Source organism: Dama dama, chromosome 5 (assembly GCF_033118175.1).
Source record: "Dama dama isolate Ldn47 chromosome 5, ASM3311817v1, whole genome shotgun sequence".
NCBI classification, from domain to species: Eukaryota; Metazoa; Chordata; class Mammalia; order Artiodactyla; family Cervidae; genus Dama; species Dama dama.
The window spans coordinates 3887559-3905361 of record NC_083685.1 but is presented as its reverse complement, the minus strand read 5'-3'; the positions used below and the strand labels follow the sequence as shown (position 1 = coordinate 3905361).

At 54.7% G+C, this 17803-nt stretch overlaps 1 protein-coding gene across 2 annotated transcripts; it reads right to left on the bottom strand.

The window, feature by feature from the left end:
- Positions 1 to 17803, bottom strand: GAL3ST1 (galactose-3-O-sulfotransferase 1). Of its 2 annotated transcripts, none has more exons than XM_061140823.1 (3): positions 17674 to 17803; positions 1952 to 2091; positions 1 to 1144 (listed from the first exon to the last, which is right to left on the bottom strand). In XM_061140823.1, the coding sequence occupies exons 2-3, from the start codon at positions 2080 to 2082 to the stop codon at positions 1 to 3; spliced, it is 1275 nt and encodes a 424-aa protein (XP_060996806.1). In that variant the 5' UTR covers positions 2083 to 2091; positions 17674 to 17803. The 2 variants fall into 2 exon arrangements, with proteins under 2 accessions (XP_060996806.1, XP_060996807.1); XM_061140824.1 differs by having other exon boundaries at positions 1 to 1141.

The window sequence follows — 17803 nt, the reverse complement described above, 5'->3', positions numbered from 1 at the left end:
TCACCACCGCAGGAAGTCCCGAATGAACTTCCAGAGCTTGGTGATCCACAGGTTGACGCCCAGGTCCATCAGGTACTGGATCTCGGGCGTGAGCATGCGCCGGCAGAGCTGCGCGTGCCGCTGCCCGATGCTCTTCTTGAGGTTGTAGCCCAGGATGGACTTGGCGCCCAGCGGCTGCCAGGGCTGCATGGCCGAGTCCTGGATGGCCGCGGCGTCCACCGCGTGGCCGCCGTCGATGCAGATGCGGCGCATGCGCTCGTTGGCGCGCCGCAGGGCGGCCACCTCGCGGGCCATGCGCTCGCGCCCGAAGGCCTCCACCCTGCGCCAGAAGCTGGCGTTGAAGTGGCGGTAGAGGCGCGCGTCCAGCACGTTCCAGGCCGTGGCGCGCCGGTACAGCTCGCCCGAGAGGCGCGGCACGGCCGAGGCGCGGCGGGCGTTGAGCTTGAAGTAGAGCACGTCCTCCAGCTCCCAGCACAGCAGGTCCTTGAGCAGCACCAGCGACTCGTCGAAGTACTCCTGCAGCAGCACGAGGTGGAAGCGGCGCTCCACCTCCAGGATGTGATCCTGCACCTGCGGGCTGCCGGGGTCCAGGTCGCTGTCGTAGCCCAGGTCGAAGAAGAGCAGGTTGCGGAGGTAGTGGGCGTTGTAGCCGCGGGGGTCGTAGTAGCGGTCGGGGTCCTGCAGGAACTCGGCCAGCTTGTCGCGGCCCGAGAGCTTCCACGTGAAGGGCACCACGGAGCCGAAGTAGTGGAAGGAGGACTCGAAGAGGCGGGCGGGGTCGCGGAGCACGGTGATGAAGGTGGCGTTGGGCGCCACCAGGCCCCGCACCTCGTCGTAGTGGAAGCGCATGTGGTTGCAGATGATGTTGAAGCAGGCCCCGGGCCGGTAATCCTGCACCAGGCTGCGCGCGAAGAAGGCGGGGTAGTCGAAGTCGTTGCGGCCGTTGGGGAAGGCGAACTTGAGCCCGTGCTTCTGGCCGAAGCGGAACAGGATGTTGAGCAGCGTGCTGCTGGCCGTCTTGTGCGTCTTCATGAACACGATGTCCCGCCGCGGCTGGCAGCCTCCCGCCGAGCCGTTGGCCGGGGTGGGCGCCTCTGGCTCACTCGGGGCCGGGGAGCAGGGGGCCGCGCCCTCGGGGGTCCTGCTGGGGATGGAGGGGTGGCAGAGCCTCAGGATTCGGCCTGCCGGCCCCTCCACCCCGGGTCTACAGAGCAGTAGAGGGTGGGGGGGTACCCCAGGGACTGAGGGTGGGGGGGTGGATACCCCGGGGACTCCCCATGGTCGGGGACCCCGGGGACCAGATGGGCCTGTGTTCCAGGCTGCAAGGCTTAGGTCAGTGGTTTGGCCTGTCTGGCCTTACTTTCCTCTTCTGTGAAATGGGGACAGTAACCCTCTTTGTGGTGTTGCTGTGAGGACAAGAACAAGTCTCATTCGTGGCCACTGTGATGTACATTTATCATGAATTTGTATTAGGCTGGACCACATGAAACCCTGCATGCAGGGTTCCTCTAGTTCGACTTAATACCTCCAACTAAGGGCACAGGCTATGCTAGGCTTGGGTAGGTGATCAGCCCAATGGGGAGGCAGGATGACCTCATGGTTAGGAGCCAGGCTTGGAGGCAGGCAGACCCCAGTTTAAATCTAGGCCTGTGCCAGCCGAGTGCTCTCGGACTGGTCATCCCCACCTCCCGGCCCCGCTGGAGCCCACCGAGCAGATGGTGATGTTTGATTCTCCTGCTCCATGTCCGGCTCTGTCAGCACACCCACTTCACAGATGAGGACACTGAGGCTCAGGGTTCCACAGTGAGCTCCCCTGCCCTCAGGGGGACTTCTGCCCCACACAGCATGATGCAGGGCACAGGATGGCCACCCAGGAGATAGCCCTGGTAACCTGTGTGGGAGCCAGCCCTCTGCCACCCCCAGCCCTCGGCCGCCCAGCAGGGCCACTCACGTGGAAGCCAGGCCAGTGTACAGAGGGGGGACGGCATAGGAGTACAGCAGCAGCAGGAAGCTGGTGAAGAGTGCGCCCAGCACCAGCCCCTTGGCCATGGACTCCCAGCGCTTCTTCTGCGGCAGCGGCATCTCAGACACCTGCAGGGGGGTGGGTGGGGGGTTGCAGAAAAGGGCACGTGTTAGGAGGCCAGCCCCAGGGAGCCCTCACCACGATCCCAGGCCTAGCTGGCTTGAGAGGCAGCTTTCAACATCGGGACCTGCCTTTGCCAGCTCTGTGGCGCCCCCCAGCAGTCCAGATAAGGACAGCATCTGGGCTGCAGATGGACACGGTGGACAAAGCCAACACCAAGAAAGGCTGGGGCGAGTGACAGGGGCAAGGTTCTGCTGCCTGGGTCAGTTTTCATTTGTGAGCTGAGTGGTGGGTATATGGGTGTTATTTTATTTTTTTTTTTGTAGACCTTTCTGGGCTTCATAATGAAATCATCTAAATAAAGCAAGGAAAAGAAGACCCTTCCTAGTGCCCTGTACCCCCAGGTCTGGGCCAGGGGTGTCTACAGAGAGGGGCCTGGGGCCTGGGTCTCTCACCTTTCTGAAGGCTCAGCCAGCCCCGGCCACCCTTCCCAGCCGTCCAGTGAGCGGCTGAGCTCCTCGTCTCTCCACACTGGCCCCCATGCCCATGGGGTCTGTAGGGGAGCCAGATGGAGAAACTGAGGCTCAGAGTGAGGAAAGAGAGGACTCAGATCACACAGGCCTCTGCCCACATTTCTGCCTCTTCTCCAGCTGCTGGCAGGCTGGGTCAACCAGGATAAGTCTGAATTGCAGATGAACAAATACAATTTTTTTTAGTTATCTGTGTGTCCCAAATAAGGCCTAGGATATACTTATACTAAAAATTATTCAGTATTTTTCTGAATATCAGATTTAACTAGATGTCCAGTGGCTGGATGAGAGCTCCAGTCCTCAGCAGGGAACCGCTGGACTGTGTCTACAGGGGGCACCTGTGTGCCTTGAGACCAGTCTGGGACCTCAGGCTGAGTAGCCATCAGCCCAGGGCTGGAGCAGTCCATTCACCCTGAAAGTCTCCCTCATCACAGCCTTTTTCAGCAGCAGCCTGGTCGTACTTTTCAGTCCTTGGTGGCTCAAAACAGTAAAGCATCTGCCTGAAATGTGAGAGACCAGGGTTCCATCCCTGGGTCAGGAAGATTCCCCTGGAGAAGGAAATGGCAACCCACTTCGGTACCCTTGCCTGGAAAATCCCATGGACGGAGGAGCCTGGTAGGCTACAGTCCATGGGGTCGCAAAGAGTTGGACATGACTGAGCGACTTCACTTCACTTTTCACTTTCCTGGTTTTTTGTTTGAGGGCTAGGGTTTAGGTCTGACTGTGTCTGACCCCGTCAGCAGGGGGCTGAGGCCTGAGCTGAAATGGGGGCTGTTCAGGCCAAGCTGTGGGGGTCCAGGACAGAGCTGGGACTCAGGGACCTTTTCACGGCCCCTTAGCTGCAAAGCCAAGGTCCCAAACTTTCCATTCCGTGCTGCCCTGGGCCCCGGGCGCTGGAGGCCATGAGAGGTCACCCATGCCACCCGCGATCACACACACGGCACGTCACCACTGACCCTGGGGCCAGAGGCCAGCCAGACAGCCTGGGGGAGAACCTCTGGGAGAGTGCCCAGAGGCACCCACCAACCTTTCCCAGAGAAGGGGCACTCCAGGCCCACGTGACCAGTCCCTGAGTCCCCCTCTGATCATCTAGAAAGTCCTCTCACAGGAAAGGACGTGAAGAAGCAATTTGCAGAGGAAAAAAACTAGCCAGAGGGAACCTGGCTTCCCTGGTGACAAGGACATATCTCTGTCCACTCTTAGGGGGGCCAGGTGGACAGGGCCGGGAGGGAAGGAGAGTCTTTGCGGAGGGTTTTCCTTTCAAAGGAAGACTGTAGAAACCCTCCCAGTTCTAACTCTTCTTCAGAAAGTCTTGGGCAAAGTCAGCCAAGTAAGGGTGTTCACAGCAGTTTGGTCAGAAAAAAAACCACCTCAGTGTCAGCAGCGGATTCACTGCACAAACCAAGGCCCATCCCCAGATGGAGGCATCTTCACCTGCTTTAACAGAAAAAAAAAAAAAGGAAAACAAGGTAGACCTGAATGGACTGGCTCAAAAACACACCATGACCTACTAACACGAAAAAAGAAAGTTCTGGGACACCATGCCACCAAATCCATATAGGTGATGGTAAGTATACGCAGACCCAGAAAGAAACCCCTGGAGCGGCGTATTCTAGGTTTTAACAGTGGTATCCTCTGCATAGCTAGGGAAGGGGTATATGAGGAAATGCCCTTCTATATTTTGCATTTCTGTAAGGGTTGGATTTCTTTATTAAAGAGAATATATTACTTTTTAATCAGAAAAAGGCAATAACATGTATTTACTATATTTAAAGAATAGATAAATCTTGCGAGGTGGGAAAGTCAGATGGTCTGGTCACAGAGAGGCCTCAGGAGAGGGAGGTGCTGACCCGGAAGCCCCAGGCCCGGGTTTCAATCACAGGAACCCCTTGGAACCTCAGTTTCTCATCTGTAAAATGGGGAAGCTGGTAGTGCTAGCTCTCTCCTACCCCCGCCCCCCCAGAGATGGAGCAGGCAAAGTGACTAGCACATAGTTATCACTCAAAGAGTGTGGGAACCTGCTTCGAAGTCCTGTCCTTGTCATCCTCGGGGGGGGGGGGGGGGGGTCCTCCTGGACAAAGGCTACCCCCTGCCAAACAAGCGCAAGTCTGTTCCCCACCTCAAGTGCCCCCACCGGCCTCCTGTTCCTCAGGGTCCCACAGGGCAGTGCTGGGCTGGGCCAGAACCTCAGACTCGAGCCCAAGCCCTGAGTGGGGGGCCCTGGGCCTCGGTTTCTGACTTTAAAATGTGGAGGGGTTCGGACTGCTGCCCTCTGACCCACTCCCCCCAAGGCCCACCCCTGTCTCAGGAGCCCACTCACCAGGGCACCTTCCGGAACTCAGGGAGGCTGCTGGTGAGGCTCTGGGTGAGGTCAGGCAGCAGGGGGCAGACCAGCCTCCCAGGACCACCAATCAGGCTCTGCCTGGCCCCGCCCAGGCCCGCCCCCTGACCCCCATCAGAGCTTCCCTCATTCATTCCTTCATTTCCCACTCGCTTCCTCAAAACCAGCCGGGCCCTGGGCCCTTGCCACCCTCAGGTTTCACTTCTGAGCCCCTCTAGGAGCCAGACTCTGGGACGGAGGCTTCTCCAGAGCGTCTTACTGACTCCACCCAGCTATCCTTGGAGGCAGACCCCACTGTCACCCCTATTTTGCAGATGGGGAAACTGAGGCTCTGGGTTGCAAAGCAGGGGGCAGAACTGGAATTCGAGCTCTGATCTGTTGGCTTGCAATGTGCATCTTCCCGACTGTCCGTGGCAGCCGCTGCCCGGCGTGCCGCAGGCCCGGCCCCAGCCCGTGGGGAGAGGGTGTGCACAGCTGGACATCACAGAAGACCGAGGCTTGCAGGCAGCCGACGGTCCCAGGTCTGAGGCCAGGAGGTGGTGGTGGTGGTTTAGTCGCTAAGTTGTGTCCGGCTCTTTGCGACCCCGTGGACTGGAGGTTCCTCTGTCCGTGGCATTTTCCAGGCAAGAATACTGGAGTGGGTTGCCATTTCCTCCTCCAGGGCATCTTCCCCACCCAGGGATTGAACCCGTGTCTCCTGGCAGGCAGATTCTTTACCACTGAACCATCAGGGAAGCCTCAGACCTTGGGGTACCAAGGACAATCGCAGCACGGCCCAAGCCTCCCGGCCTCTACCCTGGAAAACGGTGCCTCCAGAAGGCTGAGGCTCAGAGAGGGCAGAGCCCCCATCAAGGTCACAGAGCACGGCAGTAGCAAAGACCGGACTAGAGCCCGAGTCTCCCTCCTCGGCTACGGTGGGACAGTCCCAGGCACTCGGGGCAGACCTTACTCCCTCCCCACCCCACCCCCTCTATTCCTGTCCTTCTGGGTTACCCCAGCCAGATCGCCCTCCATCTGTGCCGACGGCTGGCTCCCGGCCAGACCCAGCAGTCCTCCCGTTCAGCTGGACCAGCAGACTCCAGGGAACGAAGGGGAAACGGGGCTCATCCTCCGCAGCGTCCCCACAGGGACCCCAAGCCCAGGATGGTGAGCCTTCCAGCCTAGGGTGTCACCACCAGGCAGGCCTCCGTCCCAGGGCGTCCTGCTCCCCCAGGGGCCGTGCGCAGGGCAGAGGGAGACTCACCTGGGGCCAGGTCTGGCCGCCCCTTCCCTCTGCCTGCCTGAGCCACGTCTGACTCCCAGGCTGCCTCTGCGGTCACTGGGAAACGGGAACGCTCCAGTGACACCCAGGAGTGTGCTGGCTGGCTCCCCCTTGCTCCAGCGGCCGTGAATATTCATGAGTCCCCTCCCGGGGGAGAGCAGGTGGCGTGTCCCTGCACACTGCGGGTGCAGCCCTCTGCCCCCTGGGTGGTCCCCCCGACCCTCACTGGGCCTCGGCAGCCTGGCAGCTCCTCCATCCAAGGGCTCAGCAAGGTCCCCGGCGTCCTTGGCCCAAGGACACAGGCAGCCGCAGAGCCTGCAGAGAGCCTGGGACTGGCTTGAAGGCCATGGGAGGGACACGAAGGCAGGTGAGCGGGGGAAGCTAATTGCTTCTCCAATCATATCTCATGTAAGTCTCACAGCTACCCTCTGAGTCAGATACAACCTTCAGCCACTCCCCAGGTAAAGACACCCAGGCTCAGAGAGGTGAATTCACCTGCCCAAAGTCTCACAATTAGCCATGAGCAGACAGAACCAGGGTAAAGACACAGACTTACCAAACTCTAGGGCTTAAAGATGCCCAAGGCACAACCTGAGACCAAGGTTTGTCTAAAAGCTGGGAGAGCCCAGAGAGCCAGGACCTCAACCTGGACAGTCCCCTGGAGGCTGGGAGCAGAGCTGGGAGTCTGATGAGACTTCACCTCTCTGAGCTCCAGGTTCTTCATCAAAAAGGTACAGAAATGCTGCCTCCACCCCGGGTGAGGTGGTGGCGCAGGACACCCCTGGATCAGCCTCCAGGGATTTGGGCTGATCAGAGATACGGATCCTTCCCAAAGTCTCTGTAGGAAGAGGTAGGTCTAGGGGTCCTCAGGCTCAGCCCAGGCACTGGAATCTCTCATCCTTGCTCAGCGTTGCTAATGGACAGAGGGTGCCCAGAAAAAGCCTCCCCCCACCACCCCGCCAGATCTCTTCCTTCAACACTGATGCCCAGAGTCCCCACCATGGCCCATGCACGGGGCTCTAGGGACCCAAGTATCGCCATCAGTTGATAAAAATCACTACTGTGACAGTCAGTGATGCCATAGCGAGCACTTTCATAAACCGAGCAGCTGCCACTGCCTCCAGAGGAGCAGCAGGCCTCTGACCCTGTGCTCTCGACGTTCTTTCCCCCAGAGCCCCACCCAGCATCCACGGAATACCGGGGAAGCCCAGAGTCCTCCTCTCCCTGGGGGCTGAGCCCGGTCCAGGGCTGGCATCAAACAGCAGACACGGAGATTTATGAGTGTGGACTCTGGAGCAGAGTCTGGTCCTGTGCTCGGGACGTGCCATGCATCACGCACCCTCATAACCTTTGCAGGGAGCCCTCTTTATCCCCCACTTTACTGTAGACGGGAAAGCCGAGGTGCAAGGAAAGGAAGTGACAAGCCCAGAGTCGGGGGTGGGGGGGTGGGGAGGGGACATGTAAGATCCTCGTCCAGTGGGGAGTGGAGCGCACGTTTTTGAGCAAGAAGTGAAATTGTGAGAGGAGTGGGAACCTAGTAAGAAGAGCCACGTAAATATTTTATTTACACACATACGTATCAGTAACATAAGAGTTTTGGAAAAATTAAACACTGAAAGTTTGGGAACTTCCGCTGGTGGTCCAGCAGCAAAGCGGTGACACTCCCAGTGCAGGGGGCCCAGGTTCGACCCCTGGTCAGGGAACTAGATCCCACATGCCGCAACTGAAGGTCCCACATGCCACAAGTAAGACCTGGTGCAGCCAAATAAACTGTTTTTTTTTAAACCTGAAATTTTCATATTTCTAAATATTGTTCTTGTCATAGTGGATTGAGGCCAACCACGAGGGAAAATCGATTTATTGTTTCTGCTCTTAATATTTCTACTTGGAATTTGATCACTTAATTTTCTGCTCATTTTCTGTTCATTTTCAACAACCCTGCTCTATTAACCAATGTATACAGTGCATTGTATAACTTTATTCAATTAATTTGATTCAAATAATTTTCATACTGTTCTTTATCAGCCGACCTTTAGCTGGGGTTCGGCGTCCACAAACACTTACCAAACAAAAACTTCATTTTAGAATGGTGAATGAGATCACCCAATAAGACTTTTGTTAGGAAAATTATTTGAGGAATGATAGAAGATGCCTAAGGAAACTTCTGATCCAGTGATGCTCAAAGGAACAGACTGCCGGGAGCCGTTGTGGGAGATCCTACCCATGACGAAGTCATGAGGAAAAGACCTGACATGCAAGGCCATTCAGGACACAAGGGACCCTCCAGGTTGGCCCCGGCCTCTACCCCACCCTGTATCCTCCCCCCTTTTCTGCTGTTGTTCTTGTTTGCCCTGCTGCAGATTCTTGTGTTGCCTGCCAAGAGCTCTCCTGCTCCTCTTTCATTGAATAAAGACCAACTTAAAACCCTAATTAATAAATCTCCTAGACACTGGTACCCTATGAAGGGGCCAGGGATGAAAGAAATGCTTCAATTCAAACCCTTTTGCTGGCATTCTGGCTTGTTTGATAAATGTGTGCTCCCATTGCAAGAGATTAGATGGTGACTTCTTGCAGGTAGTTAACTTTTAGACTAAGAGCCTATTTTGTGCTATATCTGCTGTTTTTGCAATCCTTTGCATTTCTGTTCTGTAAAAATGTAATCCTATCTAGTTCCCATGGAGATGACGCCTAATAGAAAGAAAATAGATTAACCACAAAAAAGACAGGGTTGGCTACTGAAGTTGCTTAAAGTTACACCAGGTGCAAGCCATAAATTGTCAACAGGCCTGAAAGCCAAAAGATATTATACATAGAGATTAACCATAAAAAGGCCCTAATAGGCACAGAGCCCTTTGGGGGGTGAGGAAGCCCTATTAGAGAACACAAAAAATATTGTTTTAAAAGTGGCTATTGGATCAACGTTTGATTGCTGTTAATGGGCTGAGGTTGTGCAGTGGAAACTATTGTTAACATAGGTAAAGATCTAGAAAAATAAGAGTTTAGCCCTAGTGTAAAAACAATAAGATAATTGTTAATTTTAACCAAGAGTGCTAAAACAGAGGCTGCCTCACCAGAGCCACAGTCTTTGTGTGCTAAACTTTTTAGATAAATTTAGCTGAGAACTTCTGCAAAAAGACTGACTTTTGTGTTAACAGGATTGTATTTCTATTATGTTACAACCTGCTGTACCATGAGACTGCACTTTTCTGTTTTCTGCTAAGCTCAAGGCCAAAAGATAATGTACAAAAAACCAATGGAAAAGACTCTCATAAACAAAAAATATACAGAGCACACCTGGTTTCATGAAGGACAAGCTGATGTAATGTTAAACTAAGTCTGTGTGCTTATCTCCCCCTTAGAAATGTACCAACTTAGGGTATAAAGGCTACGGGGAAAAATAAAGTAACTGCTAGACTCTGCTGCACACTCCGGTCTGGTCTCTTTCTCTCTCTCTCTCTCTTTCTTTCTCTCTCTCTCTCATTCGCCGATGCCGTTCATCCTGAGGGTTCCCCTGGATCCTGCTGGGGCCGGACCCTGGCAACAGACTATAAAATAAATTGGGAAAGATAGAAGGAAATTTCAGTGTAGTATAACCTAGACTTCTACTTTTTTATTATATATTCATTTATATCCAGAAAAACAAATATGAAATTCTAAAGATGCAAATAGATGCTAATACTCTAATCCTGTTGTCAACACCAGTTCATTTTGTATGTAAATTTGGTTCCAGAAATGTACATTTTCCTCTCCCATAAAATTAGTCTAGAGGCTGGACATGAAAACAAGTTACAAGTAACCAGTTTTTCAGTTATGATAAGTGACCCATAACTTAAAACTCACTACAACAGAGACATAACAGTCTGAACAGCTTCCTGTATGCTACCAGTTTTATTAAGGCTTCGTAAAATGTAAATGGTATGTGTGCACGTGTTTGGTCACTCTGTTGTGTCCCACTCTTTGCGACCCTTCGGGCTGTAGCCTGCCAGGCTCCTCTGTCCATGGGACTTTTCAGGCAAGAATACTGGAGCGGGTTGCCATTTTCTTCTCCAGGGGCTCTTCCCGACCCAGGGATCAAACCCACATCTTTTGTTTCTGCTGCATTGCAGCTGGATTCTTTACCCTCTGAGCCATGATAAGGATATACAAAAACCAATGAGTGCTGATTCAAAACAAATTCCTCTTTTAACTACAACACAGTAACAGGTCAAGAGAGTTTAATATCTGAGACAAGGGCAAATCAATAAAACAATAGCATCTTGATGTAGTAATTAAGAAATATGACTCCATGGCTGTGGTTTAAAAGATATCTCAAGCACTTTGGATCTTTCTATTGCTTTTATCAAAAACTACGATACAAAACACTACTCTGATTAGTGATATACTTGGTCCAGCAGTTAGCATATTAAAAAGCAGATATACTAGATATGCTAGATAAGCAGATATGCTAGATAGCATATTAAAAAGCAGAGACATTACTTTGCTAGCAAAGGCCCATCTAGTCAAGACTATGGTTTTTCCAGTAGTCATGTATGGATGTGAAAGTTGGACTATAGAGAAAGCTGAGCGCCGATGAATTGATGCTTTTGAACTGTGGTGTTGGAGAAGACTGATGAGAGTCCCTTGGACTGCAAGGAGTTCCAACCAGTCCATCCTAAAGGAAATCAGTCCTGAATATTCATTGGAAGGACTGATGCTGAAGCTGAAACTCCAATACTTTGGCCACCTGATGTGAAGAACTGACTCATTTGAAAAGACCCTGATGCTGGGAAAGACTAGAGGAGAAGGGGACGACAGAGGATGAGATGGTTGGATGGCATCACGGACTCAATTGACAAGAGTTTGAGTGAACTCCAGGAGTTGGTGATGGACAGGGAGGCCTGGCGTGCTGCAGTCCATGGGGTCACAAAGAGTCGGACATGACTGAGCGACTGAACTGAACTGAACTGAACTGGTAAGCAGTTTGGGGAAGTATGAAGAAAAGACATGAATATAAGATTTTCTAAAGTGAGAGATGCTTGGGATTAGAAGATGTGAGCTATTATATATAGAATGATGAACATCAAGGTCCTGCTGTATAGGACAGGGAACTATATTCCGTATTCTGTAATAAACCATAATGGAAAAAGAATATGTGTGTGTGTATAACTGAATCACCTTACTGTACACCAGGAACTAACACATTATAAATCAACTATACTTCAATAAAATAAATTTTAAAAAGAGTTGCATGGAGCCAAGTCTTCCAGATTGCTTCCAGAGTGTTGATCGCAGGAGCTGGGCCTGCAGCCTTGCCAGAGGGGTCTCTTCCCCGAGGGTCAGTGACACCAGCTCTAGCTGGTTCTGCCCCCATGGGAAATTTTTTTGTTGTTATAGTTTTGTTTATTGTTGGCCGTGCTGGGTCTTTGTGGCTGCACGGGCTTTTCTCTAGGTGCGGCGAGCGGGGCCGCTCTCTAGTTGGCCCTCTCTAGTTGGCCCACGGGCTTCTCTTTGAGGCGGAGCATGGGCTCTAGGGCAGGCGGGCTTCAGTCGTTGAAGCACGTGGGTTCAGTAGCCGCAGCTCCCAGACTTGAGAGCACAGGCTCAGCAGCTGTGGCCCACGAGCTTAGCTGCTGCATGGCATGTGGGATCCTTCCGGGCCAGGGAGCGAACCCGTGTCTTCTGCATCGGCAGGTGGATTCTCTACCACTGAGCCAGCAGTACAGGTGTTGTGCAGGCATTGGCTGAGCCCCGGTGCAGCGCCCAGCACTGGGGTGCATGCTGCCCATGCACAGAGCCCAGGCTTTCAGGGCTGGGGGTGGGAGGAGCAGGCAGACAGCTGCGGGTGCCCCGATGGCGGACACACAGGCAGGGAGACTTCCCGGGGTTGGGGACTCTGTGGGCAGAAGCTGCTGTGCGTTTACTATTTCCAAAGGCAGCTAGTTTCCTTTCTCCCTGGGTAGGTGGCTAGACTGCCTTTCCCATCCTCCCTTCCAGTTCAGTGTTCTCATGTGACTGAATTCTGGCCAATGGAATATGAGCAAAATGGCAGCTGGTGAGGTTAAGTGGGCCGATCTCCTTTCCCACCTGCTAGGTGAGTGGGTCTGGAGATGGGCAAGGCCAGGAGGCGGGAGGAACCCAGATCTCTGCATTTCTGATCATCAAACATCTGATTAAATTCAGGAAAATGACAACAAAACTGCCACTGTGTTAAGCCTTTTAAAACTCGGGGCTTGGGACTCTCCTGGCAGACCAGTGGTTAAGACTCTGCGCTCCCAGCGCTGGGGACCTAGGCTCGATTCCTGGTCAGGGAACTAGATCCCACAGGCTTCATCTAAGACTTCATATGCCGCAACTAAAGACTCCCATATGCCACAAGAAGGTCGAAGATCCTGCAAGCAGCTGGTGCAGCCAAAACAAAAACAAACCCGACTTGGGGCTTATCTGTTCCAGCAGCTAGCACTAACTAATGCAGAATAAGCCAGGCAGAGAGAAAAGCATGTGCAAAGGCCCCGGGCAATCGAAAAGCTAACAAACGGCCAGCCTGGCTGGGAGTGTCCAGTACATGCGCATGTCAGAGGTTGGGCGCATGGCCAAGGAGGCTAGCAGCATAGCCAGAATGGGGGCAGGGGCAGGCAGGGCACGCAGGGCCTCGGGAAGGATGCCGAGGAATTTGGCTTGGATCCTGTGGGCAGGGGGAGCCCTGGGACCGAGGAGATGGGGTTCCCATCAGGCTGCTGGATGAAGAATGAGCTGTAGGGGTGGGAAGGAGTGGGAGAAGCAGGCACACCTAGACGGTGGTGGTCACGGTTCTGCAGGTGTGAACGGACCTGGACCAGGGAGAAGTCTGGGGACGGACTGGACCCACCTTCAGATCACAGCATGGACAGCGTTCGGTGGGTGACGGGGTGTGGAGGAGGTGGGGGGAAAGAATTCCTGCTGGGGGTGACTGGCTGGCTGGGGGCGGAGCTAGTCCCTGAGAAGGGGAGGCTAAGAGAGGGGCGGGTTTAGTATTGGGGTTAGGGGGACAACGTCAGTTTCAGTTTAGGACACATTGAGTCTGGGGGATGTACTGGGTGCCTGGAGAATGTGCAAAGAGCAGGAGGCACCTCTGCCTGAAGTGCAAGAGAGAGATCTCGGGGGAGAGAGGCTGGGGGCCATGGGCACGGAGGTGGGAACTGAGGCCGGAAGAGGAGACGGAGTCACCAAGGAAAAGGTGAGGTGAGGAAGGAGAGGACCTCTGCACTCACGGGAACAGGGAGGGGACGAGTCCCCTGCCCCCAGGGAGATAAAGGGCCTCCAAAGCCATTGTCTACAGAACATCTTGTAGAACCACTGCTCTCTGCACCCATTCCCTCACCGATGGGCATCACTGTTTGTTCACTGGGTACATATAGGAACAGGGATCGGGCAGAGGGGTGGTGTCCTAGAGCTGTTTCCTGTGGTTGGAAGGGAATCTCATAGGGAGATGGGAGGAGATTCTAAGAGGAGAGCAGGAAGACTCTCCCTACAGTGCTCTCCCTACAGTATGTACATGTGTGCTAAGTCGCTTCAGTCACGTCCAACTCTGTGACCCTACGGATGTAGCCGCCAGGCTCCTCTGTCCATGGGATTCTCCCGGCAAGAACACTGGAGTGGGTTGCCATGTCCTCCTCCAGGGGATCTTCCAGACCCAGGGATCGAACCCCGGTCTCTTACGTCTCCTGCACAGGCAGGCGGATTCTTTACCACGAGCGCCACCTGGGAAGCCCCACTCAGAGTGTGTATTTGACAGCAAATATTATAGCTCTAAAAGTGCCCAGCCTCAGACCCAGCACCTCTACCTATGGGAATTTGCTCAATGAGGACAAACAAGAGGTCTGAGACAGAGCACAAAGATGGCCATTGTAGGAGTATTTAGCGAAGGAGCAAAACAGAAACGACCTAAGCGTCCAACAGGAGGGGACGGCTGAAAATCCCATGTGACAGGGACTTCCCTGGTGGTCCAGCGGCTGAGAATCTGCCTTACAATAGAGGGGATGCAGGTCTGATCCCTGGCCAGGGAACCAAGCCCGGGAGCAGGGAAACTAAGTACACAGGCTCTGAGCCCCTAGTCCAGAGGAGCCCACGCACTGCAGCAAAGATCCTGCTCGCCACCACCTAAACGAATAAGTATTGTACAGAATATATCATGTGACATGCATCCAGTGATCCCATGTGTATTCATGGAAATGATGTCTGTAACATATAGTGATGTGGAAAAAAATACATATCTACACATGTATATGTACACACCCCCACACACATATTCACACACATATAATTTTGTTTTTACAAAGAGTCTGTATTACTCTGGGAAGAAATTAAAAATAACGATATTTCCATTTTGAAAAACTGCCGTCTGGCTGGAGGAGGAGGGAACCGTGGCTAGTCTGAACCATGCCCCACCTCGCTGTGTGACCTCGGTAGGCATGCCGCCCTCTCTGAACCGCAGTGTCCAAGAGCGGGGGAGAGGCAGCAAGGGTCTGGGACAGAGAAGAAGCTGGAATGTGTAAGCCACACAGTTGAAGAGGCAGATGGAGAGGTTGGCTCTCCATCCAGGAGCGCTGGGGGACTGACTTGCGAGAATCTGGAAGCTTCCTCCCTGAGACCCTCTGCGGTGGGGTGCTGGAGTAGAGAAGGGGAGGATAGCCCGAGAATTTCAACTTGCAGAACCACCTCCAAACGTGTCAAGGAGCCCTGACGGCTTGCTCGTGCCGCCCCCGCCTGGCTGGGGGGATGGCTGCAGCTAGGTATGGGGTCTGGCAGCTGATTAAGAAGTCAGTGTACTTTGATGACTCAGAAGATTTTCTGATCTTGCAGAGTCAGTCACCTGTTTTCATGACTCCTAATCGCAACTACACCTGCAACCTTAACAGATAACCTTTGGGGCCACCTGCTAGCTTTGTGACGGCGGGCACGAGCTCCACCCACAGGTCTTCCTACATTGCTTTGTCCAGACAAGATCACCAGCCCTCCTGATGACAGATTTGAGTTGCCCCAAAACAGCCCTAACTGAAGAATGGTAAAACACAGGTGAACCCAGTGGTCAGTCCCTTCTGTTTCAGCTTCAGAGCTCCTGAGAACTCTGGAGGTGAATATGTAGGCATTGGGAGTACCATCCTCTGTATCTTCTAGCGTGACTGAAACGTTTTTTTAAAAAAGGGATGTCATGCACTTATTTGCATAACAATATGTAAAATATAAAGATTTTTCAAAAGGAGCTGAGCAGTTGCTAGGCACAATGCCCTGGATTTGCCCGCCCGCCTCGCTAATCCTGGAGAGGTTTGGCTAGAAATCCGGCTCCACCACTCCCCAGCTGGGTGACCTTGGGCAGGTGACCTCCCCTCTCTGAACCTAGGCTTTCTACCAAATGGGGATACCACGACCTTCCGTGAGGATCAAATGGGATGGGGCATGCGGAGCCCTTTGCACACACCTCGGATTATTATCCTGACCCTTCTAGACCCACCAAGCAGGAGAGGCAGCACCCGCCAGTGCAGTCTCCTGGGGCCACCCTCCCCACCCCAGCACCCACAATACCTCCCATGCTCCAGACCCAAGGTCCCCAAGTCCCAGAGAGGGAAGGACTTGGCTGGGGTCCCATGGCAAGTCTGGCCATTACTGGGATCAGTATTACTGGGGGTGCCCAAGCCACGCCTCATCGCTGCCCTGGGGCTGGCGGGCAGGAGAGAAGTTTCCACTGGACCCCCACTTCCTCTGAACCATCACCCCTCACCGGGCGATCCTCCGACCCCAGACTGCTGACCCCTGTCTGCTCCCTTGCGCCCTCCCCTGTCTGGAGTGGGGTATGGCTCCTAAACCGGGATGGTCCATATTCCTCGCTCAGTCCGAGGGGCGCAAAAAACCCTTCACAAGCCTGCTGCCGTGCCTGGAATTCCGACATCTGTGTATCCTCCTCCCAGGTTAATCATTGCCGCTTTCACCGGGGTGACATGATCAAGTGTCTTAGAGCCCAGAGGGAAGGACACACTCCTCCCTTTGCTGGATTGGACCCACGCCGTCCAATATCAGACCCCCGCCCATCAGACGAGGGGTGCACCAGAGGCGGGCACGCTTCTTTGTCCGCAGGGCACTTCCTTCAGGCAGGGCTCTGCCACCGTGAGAAGCGGGGATGAAGCGGCCCGAGGAGGCAGCTGGGAACAGGGCTCTGTTGTCTGTTCCCAGGGTAGCAGCCGGCCCACCCCCTGAGTGTCAGGCAGAGCTGGGAGCTAGGGGGGCACGCAGGGGAGGGGTCCTGAGCTGGGGGCCGGGGGCAGCCATGGCAGCTCGAAGAGGCTAGGACCCCAAAAAAGGGCAGAGAAGAGAGAGATCTTGAGCAAGCCTGCGGTCCTGAAACGGGCGCTCGGGCACGTCTCTGAATTTGGAGTCTGTTTAGCCATATCTGAACTATGTGACCCTGGGCAAGTCCCCAGAATCTCCCTGAAGTTCAGTGTCCCCGCTGGGATCACAGGGTTAGTAATGATGGCTCCTCCGAGGGGTAAGGTACAGTGCAGCCGCACTGCGGCTGGTTGGGCTCAGGCCTGCCCATGGCCTTGTCCTCTCTGGGCCTTAGGTCAGTCACCCTCTTCGTAAAGGAAGAGGTTGGGTTCCCCCATCTGGACCGTCCTCCTGAGGATTTCCATGGCGCCTGTCACCTGGGCAACCCAGGTGATCAGGTGTCGGGGCTGCTGCCCTCTCGCCTTCCCTCCCACTGCTCTGGGTTACTGCCGCCAGATGTGTGCCCATCACCTCTCCTGGTCTGTGTAGGTGGGAGGGGGGCCCCCATCGGGAAGGGACCACAGCCTTTTTCTGTGCTGTTACCAAAGCACTGGCTTGGTACCAAGGCGGGCAGACCAAGCTGGACCCCTTTCTGAGCACTGGTCCAGGAAACACGGGAATTGCTGGGTTAGCTAGGGGACACTTCCCGGACCCCAGAGATTGTCCCACTCCCCCAAGTCTTTCCTGGGTGGCCTTGCCCGCTAAGTGGTAGAGGACAGGCCTTCCCCAGGCAGGGGGGATCCAGCCTTTATCTTGACGCCCAGCCCCTCTCTGACCGCCCCTCTTCTGGGGAGGGCTGGTGGGAAGAGGGAACATCCCCGCCCCTCCTCCCCCAGGGCTCTGGCACCGTGTCCAGGATTAATGATTAATGAACACCCAGCTCCAGCCCAGCTCCCGCCCCACCCACCCCAAGTCAGGAACTGGGTAAACCCTGGAAACAGGAGCCGGGGGAGAAACAAGGGCCGGGTGAGCACCAACCTGCTCCCCATCAGGCTCCAGTCTTCCCACCCTCTGTCAGCACGGATGGGCGCACGGACCCTGGAGCGGTCGAGTACCTCTCGGGTCTAGAGTCTGGCGCGCGCAGTCCCAGTCCCGGGGCGTGGAGCAGCGCGGGCCGGGCCCCCAGGGGGTAGACTGAGGCAGGGCGCAAGCTGGTGGTGGGTGCCGGGCCCCCAGGACATACCTTGTCCCGGTCCTTCTCGGGCTTGGCGTGCAGGTTCGGCCACGGGCCGCGCCGCCCGGGCGCTTACTAAGGCGGCGGGGCGTACCCGCCGGGTCCCCCCGCTCGGCCGGGCTTGGACCATGCTCCCGCC